Source organism: Pteropus medius, unplaced genomic scaffold (assembly GCF_902729225.1).
Source record: "Pteropus medius unplaced genomic scaffold, Ma_sr-lr_union100, whole genome shotgun sequence".
In the NCBI taxonomy this organism is placed as follows: domain Eukaryota; kingdom Metazoa; phylum Chordata; class Mammalia; order Chiroptera; family Pteropodidae; genus Pteropus; species Pteropus medius.
The window spans coordinates 1,093,532-1,111,681 of record NW_024351072.1 but is presented as its reverse complement, the minus strand read 5'-3'; the positions used below and the strand labels follow the sequence as shown (position 1 = coordinate 1,111,681).

Genomic DNA, 18,150 nt, shown 5'->3' with positions numbered 1-18,150 from the left:
ATGGCTTATTTCCTTAACCAGAGAGCAAGTTTCTGAAAAGCAGACACCATATTTTGACAAGATTTTTTTTTATAGATTGCTACATACCTTAAATACTATTATTTGCCCACAGTTTTCTTTTTTTAAAAAAAAATTCATTTATTTATATTTATTAATTTCAAGTATACGGTACATTTGTTAGACATTTATATAGTTTATAAAATGATCCCCCTAATTGCTCCTTCTCTCCTCTGGTTACCCACAGAAAGTTTTCAATACATACTTACTGAATGATTGAAAGGAAATAGAAGAAAACTCACAAAGCTTTCCACACTGAGGCATAAAAGTTTAATTCCCTAGGTCAAGCAAGAAAGATATTCCTCAAGAGAGTCTTCTCTTATTTTGGTTTTCATTAACCTTTTGATTAGCAACAGCTTTATTGAGATACAATCCATTCATTTAAAGTGAATTCAATGATTTTCAGTATATCCATTGTGTTGTATGACTATCGCCACAATTAATTTAAAATATTTTCATCCCCTGCCCCGCCCCCCCGCCCAAAACCCTGTATCCATTAGCACCATTAGCAGTCATTCTTCTTTACATCCCACGTCTCCTCTCAGCCCTAGGCAACCATTCAACTAGTTTCTCTCTCCATAGACTTGCCTCCTCTGAACATCTCATATAAATGGATCAGACAATATGTGATCTCTTGTGACCGGCTTCTTTCATTGAGCATAATGTTTTTAAGGTGGTATATCGATACAATGAACTATTGATTCAGTAACTATTTTAAGTAACCAATTTACTTATGTATTGCAAGATATCAGACATATTTATACTTTTAAAAATATTTTACTTTTTTATCGTGGTAAAATATACGTAAATAAAACAAAAATTTCCATTTTAACCATTTTTAAGTGTAAAATTCAGTGGCATTAAGTACATTCACATTGTTATGCAACCATCACCACCATCTATCTCCAAAACTTTTTCATCATCCCAAACTGAAACTCTGTATGCATTAAGCAATAACTTCCCATTTCCCACTCCCCGCTGGCCTCTGGCCACCACCATTGTACTTCTGTCTATGAATCTGACCGTTCTATATACCTCATATAAGAGGAATAATACAGTATTTGTCTTTGTTACTTGTTTATTTCACTTAGTGTAATATTGTCAATGTTCATGACTGTTGTAGCATATGTCAGAATTTCCTCCTTTTTTAAGACTGAATAATATTCCATTGTATGTATGTATATACCACAATTTGCTTATCCATTCATCCATCAATGAACACTTGCGTTGCTTCTGTGTTTTAGCTAATGTGAATAATGCTGCTATGAACATGGATGTACAAACATCTGTTCAAGTCACTACTTTCAATTCTTTTGTATATACAACTAGAAGTAAAATTGCTGGATCATATGATAAGTCTGTGTTTAAATTTTTGAGGAACTGCCAAACTCTTTTCTACAGCAGCTGTACCATTTTGTATCCATTTTGTATACCAACAATGCACAAGTGTTCCAACTTCTTCACATCCTCACTGACACTTGTAATTTTCTGTGTTTTTTTAAAATAATGGCCACCCTAATGGGTGTGATTTGTATTTCCTAATGATTATACCTTATTTTTAAATAAATCCTATTATCTGATAAATATATTCAGAGATTTAAAGAATATGTTTACAAAATCTATAATCCCCACATATGTCTAGAAGTTATTCAATTTATTCAAGTTATTCAAGTTGGTTAAAGTCAAAAATATTGTAACAGAGGATACTGCTTCAATATTTCAAGCATAAATATGGCAGGCAGTGTGTTAGACATTTGTCACAGGTTAGGTTCCTCAGGACGTAAACTCTGAGACAGAGTTTAGAACGCAGTTATTAAGTAGTGTCCTTGGGATGAATACCTGTGGGACAGAGAGAAAGAAAGTAGAATGGGGTCCTCAATAATGTTTAAGAATTTAAAGGAGTCCTGAGATTAAAAAAAAAAATTACGAGAGCCACTTCAAATCAAATGTTTAGCCCACTACTAAACTTGGAAGACTCTCTCTCCCAGTTCTCATTTCTCTCTCTCTCTCTCTCTCTCTCCTCTCTCTCTCTCTCTCTCTCTCTCTCTTCCTCTCTCTCTCTTTCCCACCTCTCCCCTCTGCTTTCTCTCTCCCTCTTCTCCTCTCCTCTCCTCTTTCTCTCCTCCATTCATTCCTTTTCTCACTCTTTCCTAAAACTCTCTCCCTTCCTAGATGTGTTCCACTCTGCACCCCTGTCTGCCACATATGTTTATCTCTCCTTCTACTCCATATTCTTTCTGTGGATTGCTATAAATTAAATTGCTCCTGTTTCCATGCTGGCAGTGGCATTCTCTATGATGAAGACAGATACAATACATTATATATAGATTGTTTTTTAGAATTTTTGAATCACGGAGAGGCATTTTGTTAATGTATAATGTTATCTACACTATAAGTTGAAATTGCACTTTTGTAATTAAGAAATTTGTAAAATACCTTTAGCATCTTTTTAAAATTTACTGTAAAGAATAAAAGTATGTGCTTAATTTCCATTAAAAGATTAGACTCATATGCAAGTGAGGCTCATTCAAAATATGGAAGTTTAACACCTCTGTTTATTTCAACCCAAATGTGGAAATCACCAGAGAACAGAAAAACACCCAAAACTCCACCACATGACAATGTTCCTTCAGTGACACAATCTATCTTGAAAGAATGTCATGCTACAAAGAACATAGAAAAAGCAAAGATCTGAAGTAACTGGAGTAAGGAATAGCCATGGCAATCAAATACCAAATTAGAAGAGGGCTTCTTTTCTGGTCCGGGAATTTTTTTGCTTTTTGGAAACATAATGTGTTGCTTTCTCCAAGCATCATCATCATCTCTCTCATTCTCTCTCTCTCTCTCTCTCTCTCTCTCTCTCTCTCTCTCTCTCTCTCTCTCTCTCTCTCTCACACACACACACACACACACACACACACACACACACCTCTACACAACACTAAATTTAGTTGTAGCTCTGTCACAACAATGATGACAAAATTTTCCTCTGACCACAACGTGTTTGAGCACAAATGGTTCCTCTTTCCAGGCTCTGGTTTGTACATATTTCTAGTGAGGTAACATCCACTCTCACACAGCAAGATTCCTTCTTGAGAGTGGACAGTGAACATCTGGCTGTACTCTACAGGTGAAGGTGCTAAGGAATGAAACTATATCCTAGCTGGTGATTTCTCTGGCTTTATATCCAATTTCACCACAGCCAGCCTAAAGTGACACGCAGAGTTGGCTGTGTGTCGGGCAGTACTTTTGTCACCTTGTAGAATGGGAATCAGTGGACAAGGCACCACTGTCTCTCCTCCTGCCCCTGCTATGCCATCAAGCCCCTCCACCCTAACTCTCTTCCCCAAGAGGTTTCACCATGGCAGCTTGCATACGTAGCTGGCCTGGGGATGAAAGGGTAAGAGGAAACAGGAGGGTGAATAGCAGTAAGGAAAATGAAAAAAAAAAAAAAAAGGACTGAGAACAAATGGAACAATGTCAGCAGAAAGTAGAACAGCAGAAGCGGAACCACAAGAGACAAGGGAACCCTAAAGATGAAAGCATGCTAGAACTTCTAATAATAGTTCCCATTTATTAGTGCTTACCATGTGCTAGGCACTGAATACATATCTTATGTGAGTTTCTTCATCTCATTTAATCCTTACAACAATCCCTGTGCTAGACACTATTATGATGCCTATTTTACAAAAGATAAAAATGCTCTTTTAATGAAAAAATATCCCAAATCCCCACCATGACATTTAAAAGAGGTTAAGAGAGGAGAGGATAATAGAAATGAACAAACAAAAATGAGACAAATAGAAAGCACCAAATCAGATGGTAGAAATAATTATAAATATATTAGAACTAAACTCTACAGTTGAAAGTCACTGATTGTCTATTGGATAGAGAAAGAAATTTGCATTATATGTTGTTTACAAGAGCACATCTAAAACATAATACTAGAAACAGGACAGTAAGGATATGGGTAAACATACCAGTCATGTAATAATGACAAGAAAGTTCATGAAGTTATAACCATAATATTAGTTAAAATAAACTATAAGACCAAAAGCATTACTAGATTAATGAATGTTACCTCATAATGATAAATTACTTGGTTTACTATCAAGCTATAACAATTCTAGATTTGCATGCATTTGATGAAATAGCATAAAAAATCATCTATTGCTCATTGAACACGGGGGCAGCTGTCTGGATCTTTATTTGCAAGTCACAAATACACTGAAGCAACCATGTCTAAGGGATCTGCAGTTGGCATTGATCTCGGCACCACCTACTCTTGTGTGGGTGTCTTCCAGCATAGAGAAGTGGAAATAATTGCCAACGATTAGGGAAACCGAACCGCGCCAAGTTATGTGGCCTTTACTGATATGGAGCAATTGATAGGTGATGCTGCAAAGAATCAAGTGGCAATGAACCCCACCAACACTGCTTCTGATACCAAACGCCTGATTGGACATAGATTTAATGATACTGTTGCCTAGTCTGATACGAAGCATCGGCCCTTCCTGGTGGTGAATAATGCTGGCAGGCCCAAGGTCAAGTAGAATACAAGGGAGAGACAAAAAGTTTCTATCCAGAGGAGGTGTCGTCTATGGTTTTGACAAAGATGAAGGATATTGCAGAAGCCTACCTTGGGAAGACCATTACAAATGCCATCATGACAGTACCTGCTTACTTCAATGACTCTCAGTGGCAGGCTACTAAAGATGCTGGAATTATTGCTGGTCTCAATGTACCTAGAATTATCAATGAGCCAACTTCTGCTGCTATTGCTTATGGCTTAGACAAAAAGGTTGGAGCTCAAAGAAATGTGCTGATCTTTGACTTGGGAGGTGGCACTTTTGATGTGTCAATTCTCACAGTTGAAGATGGGATTTTCAAAGTGAAATCTACAGCTGGGGACACTCACTTAGATGGAGAAGACTTTGACAACTGAATGGTCAACCATTTTATTGCAGAGTTTAAGTGCAAGCATAAGAAGGACGTCAGTGAGAATAAAAGGGCTGTTCAATGCTTCTGTACTGCTTCTGAACGTGCTAAGTGTACCCTTTTTTCCAGCACCCAGGCCAGTATTGAGATTGATTTGCTCTATGAAGGAATTGACTTCTATACCTTTATCACCCATGCCCAATTTGAAGAACTGAATTCTGACCTTTTCCATGGCACCCTGGACCCTGTAGAGAAAGTCCCGTAGGATGCGAAGCTTGACAAGTCCCAGATCCATGATATTGTCCTGGTGGGTGGTTCTACCCATATTCCTAAGATTCAGAAACTTCTACAGGACTTCTTTAATGGAAAAAAAGTTGAATAAGAGCATCAACCCTGATGAGGCTGTTGCTTTTGGTGCAGCTGTCCAGGCAGCCATCCTATCTGGAGACAAATCTGAAAATGTTCAAGATTTGCTGCTGTTAAATGTTACTCCTCTTTTCCTTGGCATGGAAACTGCTGGCGGAATCATGACTGCCCTCATTAAGCACAATACTACCATTCTTACCAAGCAGACACAGACCTTCACTACCTACTCTGCTAACCAGTCTGCTGTACTCATTCAGGTTTATGAAGGTGAGTGGGCCATGATCAAGGATAACAACCTGCTTGGCAAGTTTGAACTCATAGGCGTACCTCCTGCACCTAGTGGTGTTCCTCAGATTAAAATTACTTTTGATATCGATGCTAATGGCATCCTCAATGTCTCTGCTGTGGATAAGAGCATGGGAAACGAGAACAAAATTATCATCACTAATGACAAGGGTTGTCTCAGCAAGGAAGATATTGAGCACATGGTCCAAGAAGTTGAGTACAAAGCTGAAGAAGAGAAGCAGCAGGATAAGGTGTCTTCGAAGAACTCACATGAATCTTATGCATTCAACATGAAAGCAACTGTCAAAGATGAAAAACTTCAAGGCAAGATCAATGATCAGGATGAACAGAAGATTCTTGACTAGTGCAATGAAATCATCAACTGGCTTGGTAAGAACCAGACTACAGAGAAGGAAGAATTTGAACATCAGCAGAAGAAGCTGGAAAAAGTAGACAACCCTATTATTACCAAGCTGTACCAGAGTTCAGGAGGCATGCCTGAAGAAATACCCAGGGGCTTCCCTGATGGTAGGGCCCCTCGTTCTGGTGATGCCTCTTCTGGGCCCACCATCGAAGAGGTTGATTAAGCCAATCGTGAGCATAGATTTAGCATTGTTTCACACAATATGGAAGGACCTGAATTTGTAGCAAATTTCATGGCAGTTTAAAAGTTGAGCTGCTCTGTATTAAATAACTGGGTATTCTTGATACTTGAATATGGAGTATGTGCACAGGAAAAGGAAATAACTATGCACTCTATAAGATCTGTATTGTAAAGTGGAAAATGCAATGTTTTAAATAAAACTATTTAAAATTGGCACCAAAAAAATCATCTATCACCTCTATCCATCTATCTATCATCTATCAATCACCTATCATCTGTCTGTAAAGCAAAAATCAACAGAATTATAAGGAGAACTTAACTAATCGTCATTATAGTATCATAGTGGGAGATTTTAACATGTGTTCCATTAACTGATAGGTCCAACAGAAAAAAAAATCAGCAAGTATATTGATTTGACCAACACCACGATCCACAAACTTGATTTAATGGACACATGTAGAATATTGAACCCAACAATTGGAGAACATACATTTTCCTCAAATACTCATGGAATGTTTACAAAAATAAGGTATACATTGTACCATAAAGCAGAGGTCATCAAATTCACAAGGAGTGGTACCATTTTGGAAACTGAGGCTGCAGAGAAGTTAAATGACTAGACTTTGCTTCTGTGGCTTAGAAGTGGCAAGGCTGGCCTCTGATTCTTGGCCCAGCATGCACGCAGCCACAGCACAGCACTAGAGATGCTGCCAGTGAGGTCAGGATGCAGTTGTCTTGCTCTAAGTAGCAAAGAGCCAGAAAGGGTAATCCAGGTGAAGCATTGTGGAACAGATAAAGTAATTCAGAGACTAAATTGGGGTGTGTTTTGCTGCTCCCCAAAACCCCAAACCCAGTGTTTTCCCAGTGAAAAGTGAGGCCTCAATTCCCTGATTGTATAGGGAACTGTCCAGCAGGCAAAGTGACTTCTGGGGATGTGCAAATTAGAACATTGATTCCTGGGGAGGAGTCACAGCTATGCAAAGAGCCCCTTCCTCCAAAAGGCTTTGCGGATTGAGGGGACAACTCAATCCCCTCAGAGAAGGACTGGAACTTTCTAATGTTCAAATGTAAATATTAATTATCCTAAATGTTTGAGACAAACAATGGAGACTTTTCAGGGCAACTGAGGTGCAGGTGACTAACATGCAAATGATGCATTTGAATCTTTAAACTTAAGAGTCTTAAGGCTGTGAAGACAGAGAGACAGACAGACAGACAGACTAAGGAGCTGAGTGGTGAGGCACCAACAGGGCTGTTAAAGGCTGCCTTTGACAGTGTGCAGCTGGGCAGGGGAAAGGGACAGAGCCGAAATAGGGTTGTAGGTCCAGGGTAGAGAAGGTGTCATGAAAAGGTGTCAGGGGATCCTGGCTAAGATGCTGGAGTAGTGGCAGCGATGACAGCACCCCAACCAGAAGCCAAAGGAGGAGCCTTAAAGGCTGATGCGCAGAGGTCCTTCCTCTTTCAGAGTCAAAGTGTCCGAAAGCAGAACAGGGCTACTTTCAGAGAGGAAGGTTTTTAGCCCAAAGAGAGTGAGGCCATGGAGCTTTCAAAGAGAACAGGAGAGAGTGAGGGTGGCAGGCCACAGGGGCACACTCTTTCATAGAGCAGCACCTCAAGTCATTAGGCCCATGGAATAATCAGCCTAACAGCCCTTGGAGTCTGATGGCGACAGCAAACTGCTATCCAGGAGGCTAACTAGGTCCGTGACTGCCAAAACCTCAAAGGGTCTTTCCCCAGCCTACTTGCTGCTGGGCAAGAATTAAGGAAGTCTTGGTAATTCATCTTAGAAACCAGATCTCCCAAACTCCACTTTGATCATGTCACCACCTTGCTTCTAAAAGTCGTATTGCTTGAGATCCAGCCATAATCCGACTGCTGCTCACTGCTCTCCTCTCTCTTCTCTCTTCCTTCTCTCTCTCTCTCTCTCTCTCTCTTCTGGTTATCCTTCAAGATCTAGTTCAATTCCATCTCCTCCAAGAACCCTTTAAAAGCAATTTCAAGCACACGAGTTTGTTTCACTCTTTTCTGAAACCTGTACCACAAATGAGCATTTTTACTATTTCTATTTGTCTTGCATTTTCTCTAATTGCTTTATGCACTTTTCTACAACTGAGATTGGGAGTGTCCCAAGGGCAACAATAAGAACTGCTGCTTTTTGTTGGTCGGTTTGTTGATATCCCTCATAGCACCAAGCAAAGTGTAATTTCTTTATTCATTAAAATATTTATTGAGTATGTATTATGTATCAGGGACAGTTTTGAATACTGGGGACACAGCTGGGAACAGATCAGAAAAAATTCCCTGCCCTTATGGAGCTTACATTCAAGTACAGAGAGATGGAATCCCCCCGGAAGGGGGATAGTGAGTAAATGTGGATGGGGCTTGCAATTTTTGGTATAGTGGCCAGGGTGGCCTCCATGAGAGATCTGAATGAAGGGAGGGAGTTAGACCTGTGGTTCTCTTGGAGGGAGGAGCAAATAGCAGCGGAAATAGGCAGAACAGAGGCCCTGAATCAGGAGTGCACCAGGTTGGTGTAAAGAATGGACAGAAAGTCAGTGTGGCTGGAGAACAGAAAGCAGAGGAAACTGAGGATGTGGAATAGGGCAGGGCCTTGGGGGCAGTTGGAGAGTTCTCAGCAGAGGAGTATCTTTTTTAATTCAAGATTCAATTTAATAACTGCTATAAAGTTTGGAGACGTAGAGGTCAGATAGGCACACCCCAGCACCATGCTACTTCACCTCAGGCTAAACCCAAAGGGTCCTGTCACTGGCCTCTTGCGCAAACAGCACTCACTTGAGTGAGCACCACTGAATTTGTAGAAGAAAAGCACTTGCTGAAGAATAAGAACCTTCATTCAAGTCAATTAAACCTGCACATTGAGGGCATGGTATGTCACTGACCATGTTACTTTCATCTTTATCTTCTCTGTGGTACCAGACAGTGTCTTCCCTCAAGCTGCCCTAAATAAACTTAGAATCTAAGTAAGAGCAGTGTGTTTGCTGTACACACATGGCTTCAAGACAAGCCCCCTGGTTGTTGTCCCTTCTAATCAGATTACTGCCCCTTGTCTTCTCCTATGTGGAAATTCTGGAGTCATCCTGAACAGAATCTCTGGCCTCCAGGGGCCTGAATCCAGTGGCAGAAATAAACATGCACACAAACCTCTGTGTAATTTGTGATGGTGGAGGAATTTTTCAAGTGTTATGAATGTACATATAGGAGGGAGTAAAGAATTTTGCATTTGGGGGTTAAAGAAGCCAAAAATAATGTGACATTTGAAGAATGAAAAAAAACTTTCTGGGCAAAGAGAACGGCAAGAGTAAAGGTTTGGAGTGAGAAAATATCAGAGGTGACAAACAGGGGCCAGGAAAATAATAAGTGAAGGGAGCAGGCCTGGCCAGGGAACACATGTCCTGTTAAGGTGGTTGCCTCTGCTTAGTGCCTGCTGATTGTTGGCACAATGGAACGCAGGTCTAATGTTACCAGAACTTCTAATTTCTTAAGAAAAGCTGGAAATTTGAGTTGTTATGCAAAATCTGTGATTTTTTTTTTCATTTTTGTCATCTAAATACAAATAAATTTAAACATGATGTGAGTCAAACAAAACTGCCTACAAGGGACATTAAGCCTAAAGATGCCAGTTGGCTAGGAGAATCAGAGCTCTGAGTGACTTGGACAGCTTGGCTGGAGATGAAGCTGGGAAAAGTTAGAGGAATCTGTCATGAAGAAGCAATCTTGCAGGCAAAGGAGTGGGACTTCTTTTTGTGGCATTTGAGGGGAAACATGTGAAACGATCAAATGTGCACATTGGGAAGATCTGTCTCTTGGAGGGTTGATTTGAAGGTCGTTTTGATAGTATAAGGAGAAATGTGATAAGGACCTGAGTAGAACAGTGAAGGTGAGGAGGGTAGAGAATAGATCTTATGACATAAGTGACTGCATGGCTAGCTGGTAGAGAAACTACAAGCACTAGATACATGAAAAGGAGAAGTCAAGAATAAGTACTTTTAGCATTACCCTTTCAAGAATTTTTAGTGGGTATGAGGACAGTGGGTGGGTAGGGGTGAAGGACAAAAGATAACAAAGAGTATATTACCTCAGGGTTTCTCAACTTTGGCACTATTGTCATTTTGAGTTGAATAAGTCTTTGTTGTGGGGGACTGTCCTGTGTATAGTAGGACATTTAGCAGCCTCCCCGGCCTCTATGTACTAGATGCCAGTAGCACACCCATCACCCCAAATCATGACCACCGAAAATATCTCCAGACATTGCCCATTGCCCCCCGAGGAGGAAAAATCACCCCTGTTTGGGAACCATTTTTGCTCTAGTGTCAGAAGGAGGGAAATTCCCTATTTGCTACTTCTTTTTTTTCTTTGCAGTGGTGGTGAGGATCTGTTTACGTTTTGCTTAGTAAAAGGTAGAGGACACTTTGTGAGATTTTTGCCTAAAGAGACAAAAATCTTAGCTAAGCCCTTGGTTTATGCTGGTGTCTGTGTCCTTTATGAACTCAGGAGGATGTTTCTAACTGTTTAGAAGAAGACCTGATTTTAGAAAGAGGAACGTTATCCTCTCTTCCCAGATATTTTCTGGTTTTTGCCCTTTTCTAACTTTACTTATACAAAAGGAGAAAGCCTTAGTGAGTAGGGGAAAGATCAAAAAAGCCAACTGGAGTGGCTGAGATAGACAGGTCACCCTAGAACTCCAGCCACCTCAGAACAAACCACAAATAAAGGGTATCGGCAGTCTCACATCCATAGAGTTATAGGGCTCCATGAATTAAGGGTTAAAGCTAAACTTGATGTCAACTCATCATGACTTTGATTATACAAAGGCAGAATGAAAGCTCTGTTTATTGCAGTTCCTGGAAAGCCTTCCATTTATTTTCATTTTCCTGCAGACAAGAACAGTGGCCTAATTTCATCCGAGATGTTCTTTGAGTAAACATACACAGAAATTACAAACAAAAGTTCAAGAAATAGCATTCTGAACCCTCACTACCTCCTTCAAAAAAATTTTTTTACATGTTGCTTTATGTTTAGGGTCAAAAGGAAGTGCAACTGACTACAAACAACAGGCCAGAACTCTTGCGGCCACATCACTGCCTTTTGTCTTTTTGTTCACAATGTTCAAATTCTCAGGGTCTTTTCTAGAGGCTAATGACAAGTCGTGACCCTATTTTCCTAATAATTTGCTGCCATTACTGTTCTTTCATCAAGCACTCTCTCAGTCTATTAAGACAATATCCTCAAAGCACTCAGCCAGTCCTCAGGGGCTCCTGTCCCAACTGGAGACTTCTTAAAGGCAGGTGACATAATCATTTTGGAAACATTATTATAAACTTATTGTATAATGTTTATGGCAAATGTCAATAAGTGCACGTATGTGGTGATGGGGGAGGGGCATTAAGTTAGAGAGTGGTTGGTCTATTTGCAAGGGGATTTAGAAATTACAGTATAAGAAATAACTGGGAAATAATCTCTCAGTTATACAGGCTTTGATAGTTTACAAAGTGTTTTCATAAACATTATTTTGTTCAATAATATGTGCAGGCAAGGATTTATTCTGAACCTTGAACTGCAGGCCTCAATATCTCAAGATTCAGCACAGGCAGGCCTGCCCCCTGGAAGCCTCCCTTGCCTTATCCCTCCCATAAGGTGTCCGTCCCTTCTTTGTGTCCCATACAGTTCCTTGTTCTTGCCTTTATTATAGCCCTTTGCACTAGTTGCACCTTTTAAGGACTGTCTACCACAGTTAGTGGAAGGACAATATTTATTAAATTTGAGGGACTTAATTACAAGAGCAAGGCCTTAGTTTTGAATACATTAAACATCCTTACGCACTTTGGGGAAGGTCTAGACTAGATATATTATCAGCATTTTTATAGTTATAGTCTTTGCAACAGATTCTTCCAAAATATACCTCAGCTAGTGGGCCTTATCATCCATCCAGACACGATTCTTTTTGGGGTTGGTGACAGACTAATGCCCCCCCCCACACACACACACATGATGTCCATGCACTAATACTAGACAGTTGTGAATATGTTACCTTGCATGGCAAAAGAGACTTTGCAGATATGATTAAATCAAGGATTTTGAGATGGGGAGATTATCATAGACTACCTGGTAGGTCCAACCCCATCACAAGGGTTTTTATAAATAAAAAAATGGAGGCGGGAGGGTTAGAATCAGAGAAGGAGATTTGACAAGGGAAGTATAAGTCTGAGTGGTATAGCAACGAGCCAAGGAATGTGGGACAATTTCTAGAAGCTAGAAAAGGCAAAGAAACAAATTCTCCCTTAGAACCTCCAGAAAGAAGGCAGCTCTGCCCACACCTGGATTTTAGCCTTCTGACTTCTGGCCTCCGGAACTCTAATGTAATAAAATTGTGTGAAGTCACTAAATTCATGGTAATTCGTTACAGCAGCAATAAGAAACTAATAAGTGTTCCCGTTTTACCTCCATCCCCAGCCTGAATGACCAATGTGTAGGTATCCTTCTGATACATTTTCCATCCTCTCAATGTATACTTACAAAAAAGAAATATGTGGAAAGTTAGTTGTGTGCTTTTAAAAATACAAGTACATAGTAAGGCACGGTCCCTCATATACAGAGTCGTGTCCCTCTCCCCTCTACATTACGTATTATTCAAATACATCTCTTGTCTTTTTCACAAAGCCACTCCTGCCAAGTCCCCTCCATAGTCTTCCAAATCCACCCTGCGAGGTCCATCTGGGATTGCTAAGCCTGGAGTCACAGTTTAGGCAACAAGGGCTCAGAGGTCAATGATTGGGAACCATGTCTCCAGACTCCCAGGCCAAGGCTCTTTCCCGTAGATGTCCCTGCTCCGGTGCCCAGTAGGGCACACAGCCCTTGGCACCCCCGAGGTCCGCAAGTCGGTACCCGGCAACAACTGGGGCCGGGGCGGGGACCCGCAGGCGCTTGGCTGGGCCGCGACGTGGCCGAGGAAGTTCTGCTTAGCCCATGAAGACATTCGGGAGGAGCCAGGGGCGGCGGGGCCAGGTGTCGGACAGGGAGGCCGGGAGCCCCGGCACCACGCCCCCGCCCGCGCTCGCCCACTCGGGTTACCTGCGGCCAGTGGGCGGGGCGGCCCTTCCCGTCTACGCCGGCCCCCAGTCTCCAGGGCGCCGGAGCCGGGAAGTGGGAGCAGGAGCTAAGAAGGCGGAGACTGGCGAGGCTGCCACCGCCCGCCGAGCTCCGACGCAAAAAGGGGCTGCATGGAGCTGCCGGTGCGGCTCTTCGGACTGTGGGCGCTGCTGTTTTGCGCCACCAGTGAAGGAGACGCGGCGCCCAAGGGTGAGTGCAGACCCTCGGGCTCAGGGGCGGCAGCCGAGGGGCGGTGGGGGTTCGGCCGAGAGGCGAGTAAGGGTTCCGCGGGGCCGAGGGCCGCGGCAGAGGTGGGTGTCGGAAGCTGTTTTCTCGACGCCCAGCGCTCGGCGACGGCAGCCTCCGGAGCCCGGTTCGAAGTGGGGGACCCAGGAGCGGCGGGGCTTTCCTGGATCCTGGGTGGTGGCGGCGGCGGCGGCGGCGCCGCAGGAGGACGACTAGCCGCGTACTTCCCTTGCGCGGAAGGGAAGATTCAAGGAACCTGGAGCTGGGGCGCGGGAGCGAAACATGCCCACAGAGTCGGGGGTGGGTGCTGGTTGGGACCTGGAATGTGGCCAATGAGTCCAGGAGGAGATGAGGGGCTAGGAGCCAGTGGGAGCAGTGACTGAGGTCCGATCAAGCCTGGCCCAGTGAAGGGGTGGGAGTGAAGGGAAACTCTAAAGAGCCTAGTCCTCATAGAATAAGGACATGACGATCACGGCCTCCTCTGGCATCTAAGAAATCCGTTGGGAAACCCAGAGTAGCATCCAGAATGATGCCTTTCCTCCCCTTCTTTTATTTTGGAATAATTTTCGATTTACAGAAACCTTGCAAAGAAAGTACAGAGAGATCGCGTATACCCCTCACCGTGTGCGTCAACTTTTATTTAGCCAGTCAGAGTTACTGTGAAAAGTTGGGCTAATGACTTCCTCACGGACAATTCCTGCCATGAGTGGCCTTCTGGACATTTTGGGCGATGATAGGAGCTCCAAATTTGATAGGTTTTTAATCACATTGACACAAACACCCACAATTTGATCATAGCATTTCATTAGCGTGCTGTGCTTTGAAACCCAAGTTGAAATGCTGCTTAGGAAACCTTGACGTCCACTAATGATTCAGTAAACAAAAGGTATGTGGATTCTGCTCTGTGTCAGTCAGTGTTCTAGGGGCTGAGGATGCAGCAGTGAGCAAAACTGATAAACTCCCTGCCCTGTGGAGTTTACTTGCTATTGGCAGAGTCAGACAGGGGTAAAAAAAGTAAAATATAAGATGTGTCAGATGGCCCTAGGTATGTACTGTGGAGAAAAACAAAACCAGGAAGGGGTTTGCCATTGCAAAAAGGGAAGACCTCACTGAAAAGTTGGCATTTGAGTTGAGACCTGAAGGAGGTTTGAAGTTTGTCAGTCAATAATTCAAATGTCTGCTTTATTTAGTACTGAGCAAGGCTCTATAGGTTCATTTAGAACCGGAACATGTTACAGCATCATTCTTGTCTCCATGGTGCCTTTAGTTCAGTGGGGGAGATACAATTCCCATAATAATTTGGGGAAACTGTTGTCCAGAGAAGGGAAAGGACTTGTCTAGGGTCACCCATCTCATTAGTCTCCTGATTATCACAGTGCTGCTCCAGCACCCTCCCTCCTAGAGACTCCCACACACCTGAAACAACAGCTGGCCTTCTAGATAATACTTGCAACCTCTAACTTACTCAGTTTTGTCACAGAGGTTCATTGATAGCTTGGTTACTTAGAATACGGAAACTTTTTCCTATTAGAAATATTGATAGAATTGCATTGAGGCATGGAGAAGAAAAAAAAAACAGTCAAGGGATTTGAGTTTTAGCGGTCTCACATTTCCAGCTGTGAGACTCTGAGTTAATCATTTCCCCTCCCTTGTACAGCCGTTTTCTCATTTGTGAAAGCAGGAGGTCGAACTCTGTAAATTCTAAGGGCTCTTCTAGCTCTAATCTGAGAATTTATAAAATGATTAGGTTACCAGCTTAGTTTACTCTGGTTAGGTTGGTAATCCACATTGTGGTATGTCTTAGTAACACCAATTAGCATTTATGTAGTGTTTACTCTATGCCAAGCAGTGTTCTAAGTTTTTTCCCCTTGTACTCTAATCTTTAAATAAAATCTATCCTGTAGGTGCTGTTATTAGTTCCATTTTGTATATGAGGAAGCTGAGGCACAGTGAGGCTAAGAGCCTTGCTTCAAGTCTCATAGCTAGTAGACTAGAGGAGCCAGGCTTCTAACCTGGGCAGCCTGATTTCATAAACCAGGCCCTTACCGCTGTATTCAGTGCCTATCTGATTAGAAGTGAGGGAAGTCCTCGATTGAGAGAGGAGCTGGGAGCCTCCCAGAGTAGCAGGGCAGGACTGGTTGAGACCCATGAAAGTATGTACAGGCCATTTGTTAAGAAACGAACGATCATAGCTTGGAGGCTCACTTTATACTTGCCAGACTGTGTGGTCCAAACAATAAGTACTATAGGCATTCAGGAGAGGGGAAACAAAAGGGCTGGTATTTTCATGGAAGAGGTAAAACTTGAGCTAGATCTTTAGGGTGAGTGGAATTTGAATAGGTGGAGGAGAAGTTATTCTCATAGCTGGGGCGAGGGTGGTGGTTGAGGAAGCAGGAGCAGAGACCTTGAAGTGAGAGGGTTAGAGTGTTCTTTTGTGGTCAACAGAGAATGTAGCTTGGCAGGAGGGTGCATCCGCAAAGTCAGTCCAAGCAGAAGAGCTTCATTTGCTCTTGTAGGTTTTGAGCAGGGAGAAGCATGAGGGAAATGACACTGGAGGAGAAGCATCAGGGAGATTTGATGGGGTGAGGGGAATCGCTGGAGTGGGAAGCTACGCCTGAATCTAGGTGTGAAGGTGTCCATTAGAAAGATGTGCTGTGAATGTTTCCTGTCTTGGACAATGAATTACTGGTGTCTGTCTGCTTAACAGGGCCAAGCAGAGCACATTAGTGTGATTGATGACAGTTGCAAGAAAAAATGCACAGAGGTTGATGACTGAGTAGATGTAAGGGAAGGAGATGGCTTACTCATATGTGATTCTTGTGATTTCCTTAACTTTTCCCAAAACATGCATGCAAAACTATTAGCTAAGCAACATGCCTTATTATTTGAATGAGCCTTGATCATGTTGATTTCTAATTAGAATAGGATATTGTGCTAGATGACCATACAGACTCACTTGAGGTTTGAAGTTCAGTCAGGGGAGCTATTTGAGTCCCTCTCTCCTTCCCATTTCACTTTCTGAAGTCAATGATCAACCTCTAAGAAATAGGTGAAATTAGATGCCTAAGGAAAGCTTACCAGGCACAAGAGATACATATTCTGTCTCAAAGGCCACGGGCACATATTACTTCTAGAGAAAACCAAAGCAGTTTTTTAGAACTGTTTTGTCTCTTAAAAAAGAAAGAAAGCAGCTAGCTAACATTTATCTTGCACTTGCTCTGTGTCAGGCACTGTTCTGAGCATTTTATCTGTATTAACTTATGTAATATTCATAAGAATTGTTAGGTTATTATGATCACCCTCATGTTATAGATGAGAGCACTGAGGCATATAGAGGTTAAATAACTTGCCAGCTAGTAAGTAGCAGAGCTGGCATATGAACTCAGGCAGTTTGGCTCCAGAGTCCATGTTCTTGGTCACTGCACTATACTGGGGCAGCTGTTAGAGACCTTTACGAAAAGTACAGTCTTCACTTATTTATGTAGATGTCTGGATGTATTATACACACATACACACGTATTCATATATATTTAAACATTTGGACATTGTATTTAAAGTTTCAGTGTGTGTGTGTGTGTGTGTGTGCGTGTGTGTTAAAGTATAGGAAGTAGAAAAATCTCAAGAGGAATAGAAGGAACCATTAGGTGGGAAAAAAAGGTTGACAGATAGCCACAAGGAGCCTAAAATGCAAAAACAGTGAGAAGATCTGACTAAAGGATACTTCAAAACAGATGGAGAAAAAATTAAACCTATTTGCAAGATTGGAAACAGGGCAGGCTACTGTTCTATTAAAACACTGAGGTTAAAAAATAGACTTAGAAAGGTCTTAAATTACCTTGAAAATTGGGGTCTGATTTACGTGCACCATAAATTGGTAATATTTTATTAGCATGGCTTCAAGTTTTATGTGGGAGTGGGAGGTAGGTGGGAAGGTAGTGTTAGGAAGTTTGCTGCATTGTGGTTCTGGAACCGGCAGAATAAGGTAGATAATCCTAAAGTAGATAGTAGTCTTCAGTAGGAGCAGGTTTTTATTAGAGGCTCTATACCTGACAAATGATTTGTTTTCAAAAACATCATTGATGTGATGTTAGAAAGGCCAAAACAGAATAGCTGTACACTCCTGTAATCACTTAAAATTCTAACACTAGCACTGTTGCCTGAGCCATTGGTGCTCCCTGGCACTAGCTGGGTTTGAATGTAGTGCAATTGGAATTCCTTATTTCCACAAGGACTTGGTCTGCTGTAGGCTGTTCCTCCTCACACCTTGGCCTCTGATCTATCTTACAGAAAAGCTAATGGTAGTAGTCAGGACAGAGGGAATTAATATTGAGAGTCAAGGGCTTTTGCAGGCTTCTATGTATATAACTAATTGTTGGGGGAAATCCCAACTACATAGGCCTGTGGGGTTGATAATTTTGGGATACATGGAATTTTTTTGTTCAGTTAAAGAGAAAGGAAATGGTGTATTTCAGATTATGTAAGAAGCCCAGTGCACTCCAAAGTGTTGTCATAGAGTATAAAATATAACTCTATCGACTGATAATATA

At 42.0% G+C, this 18,150-nt stretch overlaps 1 protein-coding gene and 1 pseudogene across 1 annotated transcript in view; both read left to right on the top strand.

The window, feature by feature from the left end:
- The first annotated feature begins 4,286 nt into the window (after positions 1 to 4,286).
- LOC120586032 (heat shock cognate 71 kDa protein-like) lies at positions 4,287 to 6,233 on the top strand (annotated as a pseudogene).
- Positions 6,234 to 13,378: 7,145 nt separating this feature from the next.
- Positions 13,379 to 18,150, top strand: part of IL13RA1 (interleukin 13 receptor subunit alpha 1) — a 50,358-nt gene continuing 45,586 nt past the window's right edge. The window contains exon 1 of the mRNA XM_039842501.1: positions 13,379 to 13,567. Coding sequence (XP_039698435.1) covers positions 13,489 to 13,567 — 79 coding nt within the window. The 5' untranslated portion in view covers positions 13,379 to 13,488. The remainder of the gene's footprint in view (positions 13,568 to 18,150) is intronic.